This window comes from Nilaparvata lugens, chromosome 6 (assembly GCF_014356525.2).
Source record: "Nilaparvata lugens isolate BPH chromosome 6, ASM1435652v1, whole genome shotgun sequence".
NCBI lineage: Eukaryota > Metazoa > Arthropoda > Insecta > Hemiptera > Delphacidae > Nilaparvata > Nilaparvata lugens.
This window is the reverse complement of record NC_052509.1, coordinates 51,537,198-51,541,239: the sequence shown is the minus strand read 5'-3', so window position 1 is coordinate 51,541,239 and position 4,042 is coordinate 51,537,198. Positions and strand designations below refer to the sequence as shown.

Here is a 4,042-nt window from a genome sequence, read left to right as displayed (position 1 = left end):
TTGTGGAAAACCAGTGCAGCCAACATTTGCAAGCAATAAAGCACTTAAGATTTTCTAAGCACAACATGTCTGTACACATCCATTTTTACAAAGGTGATTCTACATCGTGAGAGTTGACCGAGTATCAATATTTTTGAAATTGAACTCATCCTCAGAGCAAGTAAGTCTGTCAAACCGAAAGCATTCTTCAGACAAGCATTTCATTCAGAATGATTTCTCATTGAAATTAAAAATTCAGGCCTTGTTAAGAAACAGACTGTTAGATTTTAACCGTTATTATTTTCACAAGAACCAGTCAGTGAAGGCGTTTTTGAAAAGACGGCTTCTCTGATTGGTTCATAAAAATAATGAATTCCGGTTGCACAACAGCCGGTTAAAGTTTAACCATGATTAATTCCACGAGAACCAATCAGAGAAGGCGTTTTTAAAAAGACTTTTCAAAACGGCTTTAACCGTAATAAATTCCACGAGAACCAATCAGAGAAGGCGTTTTAAAAAGACTTTTCAAAGCGGCTTTTAAAAAACGCCTTCTCTGATTGGTTCTCGTGGAATTAATCACGGTTAAACTTTAACCGGCTGTTGTGCAACCGGAACTCAATATTTTTAACACATTGCGTGCCGTGAGGGCACCGGTGCCCTCATAACTGGGTTCCCAATGGGCCATGAGGTCTCCGGTGACCTCATGTAGCATATACTTTAAATGGTTGTTTTTCATTGTGGCCTATCAGTGACATCAATTCTATGTTTTGTATTGGCCTCAGAAGGAAACAAATGAATTATTTTCGGAATGGCCAACAGATCGCAGCAGTTTCATAGCTCCTACCAGCTGGTAAAGTGGTGAGTACATATTACAGCTGTTTATTTGCATTAATCTCATTGTTTCTGCTGCAATATTGAGTTTATATTTGATTATAATAATTGAGTTTATATTTTTATTATATTTGCTTATTATTGGAGAATAGAGATTCATGACTTGACAGGTAATAATATTATATTTCTAACCATATAATTTTGGTTTTCAGATAGCCAATAGTTGATTTTTGATAATGCTAATTTTTTCTCATTGACTACATTATTATAGGTTATGTATATTATTTGTTTTTCTATACTAGCATGTTTTTTTTATTTTTAGGACTAGTTATGGCTACAAAGGACCAGGATGTTCTTAGTGATGAGGAACTTCTACGCATTTTAGAAGGATCAGAGGACTCTGATCCATCCAGTGCTGATGAAGATGGGCCTTGGGAGCAAGATTCAGAGTCATCATCTGACAATGATAGTGACACAGAAGATGACCCTAACCTACCACAGCCTCCACAAGCACAAATACCCGATGATCACGCAGATAATGCAGATAATTGGAATGAAGTGGACTGCAGTACATTACAAAATATTGTATTTACAGGTATGGAAATTCACAATTATAGTCTTAACTATCCTGAAAATCATCTGGATCTCAAGCCAATTCATGTATTTAGGTCTTTCATAGATGATGAAGTGGTGGAATTGGTTGTTTGTGAAACCAATAGGAATGCAAAGACATTTTTAGAAAAAACCCTACTTAGTCACTCTGCTAGAGCTAAAGCATGGAAGGAGACAACAAATGAAGAAGTTTTAAAATTCTTTGGGATAGTGCTGTACATGGGGCTAGTCCCTTACCCCTATATCCCAGACTACTGGAGCTCTAATCCACTCTATAAAGATAACCCAGTTTCCAAAACTATGTCACGGAATCGATTCCAGCTCTTATTGAGATTCATTCATTTTGAGAACAATGAAACAGCTGACAAGACTGATAGAATTTACAAGGTTCGAAAACTTCTTGACATGCTACAAGCAAAATTCTGTGCTGAGTACAAACCAGGGGAAACAGTTGCTGTGGACGAGTCCATGGTACCCTTCAGAGGGCGACTTTTTTTTCGTCAATACATCCCTAATAAAACACATAGATATGGGGTGAAAATTTTCAAACTATGTAATCAGCAAGGATATACACTCAAAATGATAGTGTATACTGGGAAACTATTCAATGTAGGACAAAATCTTGGAGAGCAAGTTGTTCTTCAACTATTGGGAGACTACCTGAATGAAGGGCATACTGTAGTGACAGATAATTATTATACAAGTGTCCCTTTAGCACGTGAATTAATAAAACAAAAGACTCATTTGATAGGCACACTGAGAAAAAACCGAAAGTACTTGCCCCATTCTGTGGTGAAATCAAAACTTAATAAAGGTGATGTAGTTGGAAAAGAGTGCAATGGCATTGTCGTGGCAAAATGGCAGGACAAAAGAGATGTCATGTATTTGTCCACAAAGCATGGCATTGATATGGAACTAACTGGGAGAATAAACCGAAAGACCAGACAAGAAATAACCAAACCAGCTGCTATCTTGGAGTACAACAAGGGCAAACAGGGTATTGATGTCTCTGACCAAATGGCCAGCTATTTCTCGCCACTAAGAAAAACAATTAGGTGGTACCACAAGGTGGCCTTTGAATTCATGTTCAATACTTCGATAGTGAATGCCAGCTTCTTGTACAACAAACTTTCACATAAAAGGATGAATATCAAGAATTTTAGAGAAAACGTTATTATGAGTTTGCTGGAGCTGGACCCACCCTGTCGTAACAGACCTTCAAGTGAGTCGAGTCGAACAAAAAGAACAAATCATCATCTCATTGAGAACCCAAAAAGAGATAGGAGCAATAGGAAAATAAGACAGAGGTGTTCTTCTTGTTATCAAAAAGCATCTAATGGACAGGGGAGAGAATTTGCACAAAAAAATGTGAAGAAAATATCAACCTTGTGTGAAGAGTGCAAAAAATTCTATTGTTTGACATGTTTTCAAGAGTCTCACTAATGAAGTTACTTGCTTTTGAATGAAATTATACTTTCCTGTTATAAATAAAATTACTTTCTTATAAATAAACTTACTATATGTTTGTATAATATGTTTGTTTGAGTCTTACTAATGTATTTACTTGCTTTTGAATGAGATTATTCTTGCTTATGAGTTATGAGTATACTTTCTTTTTATAAATAAATTTACTATATGTTTGAATAAATGTTTATTTGAGTCTCACTAATGAATTTGCTTGCTTTTGAATGAAATTATACTTTCTTGTATAAATAAAATTACTTTCTTATAAATAAACTTACTATATGTTTGTATAATATGTTTGTTTGAGTCTTACTAATGTATTTACTTGCTTTTGAATGAGATTATTCTTGCTTATGAGTTATGAGTATACTTTCTTTTTATAAATAAATTTACTATATGTTTGAATAAATGTTTATTTGAGTCTCACTAATGAATTTGCTTGCTTTTGAATAAAATTATACTTGCTTATGAATATTCTTTCTTGTTATAAATAAACTAAAATGCTTCTAAATTAACTTGCTATATGTTTGTTTGTTTCATTCCCGAAGATTTTTAGTGAGGTCACCGGTGACCTCTTGGCCTCTGATGACAATTGTGTCTTCCAGGTGCCATGAGGGCACTGGTGACCTCAAACTAACTTTCTAAAAAAAAGTGTTTTTTTACAATGGACATATTTTTTTGGACCTAAAACATGTTACATACTGTACTAGAAGACAGATTCTTAAAAAAAAAAAATTGGCATGGGGGTCATCTGGGCCAATTATGCTGTGGCACGCAATGTGTTAAGAGACTAGAATCTGCTGTTGCTGTATACTATAGTGAAATTCACGTAATGAGTCAACAACAGTTATTTTTTTACCAAATTGTTTGCAAACTATGTAAAACTTATGTAGATGGTTTTTTTGTACAAAAATATTGAATCTTAGTCAAGATAGTTACTATTATATTATGCAAAAATAAATTTTCTAAACAAATAAAATATAATTCATCATCTACAAGAATAAACAATCAATATTACACCAGTAAGTACCTTCTGTTTCTAAATACTTTTCTCTTATTAACGATAGGTTTTGTATTAGGTATCTTATCAGAAAAAAATGAAAAGACAAAAGGTAATTCAATTAAGACTAACCTCATATACAAAATACATATTTTT

General features: G+C 33.9%; 1 protein-coding gene across 2 annotated transcripts; it reads left to right on the top strand.

Annotated features, from left to right (window-relative positions):
* Positions 1–643: 643 nt before the first annotated feature.
* Positions 644–3,670, top strand: LOC111054606 (piggyBac transposable element-derived protein 4-like). 2 transcript variants are annotated; one of them, XM_039431158.1, is made up of 3 exons: positions 644–980; positions 1,133–2,909; positions 3,135–3,670. In XM_039431158.1, the coding sequence occupies exon 2, from the start codon at positions 1,141–1,143 to the stop codon at positions 2,863–2,865; it is 1,725 nt and encodes a 574-aa protein (XP_039287092.1). In that variant the 5' UTR covers positions 644–980; positions 1,133–1,140; the 3' UTR covers positions 2,866–2,909; positions 3,135–3,670. The 2 variants fall into 2 exon arrangements, with proteins under 2 accessions (XP_039287092.1, XP_022197351.1); XM_022341659.2 differs by having other exon boundaries at positions 1,133–3,670.
* Positions 3,671–4,042: the final 372 nt, after the last annotated feature.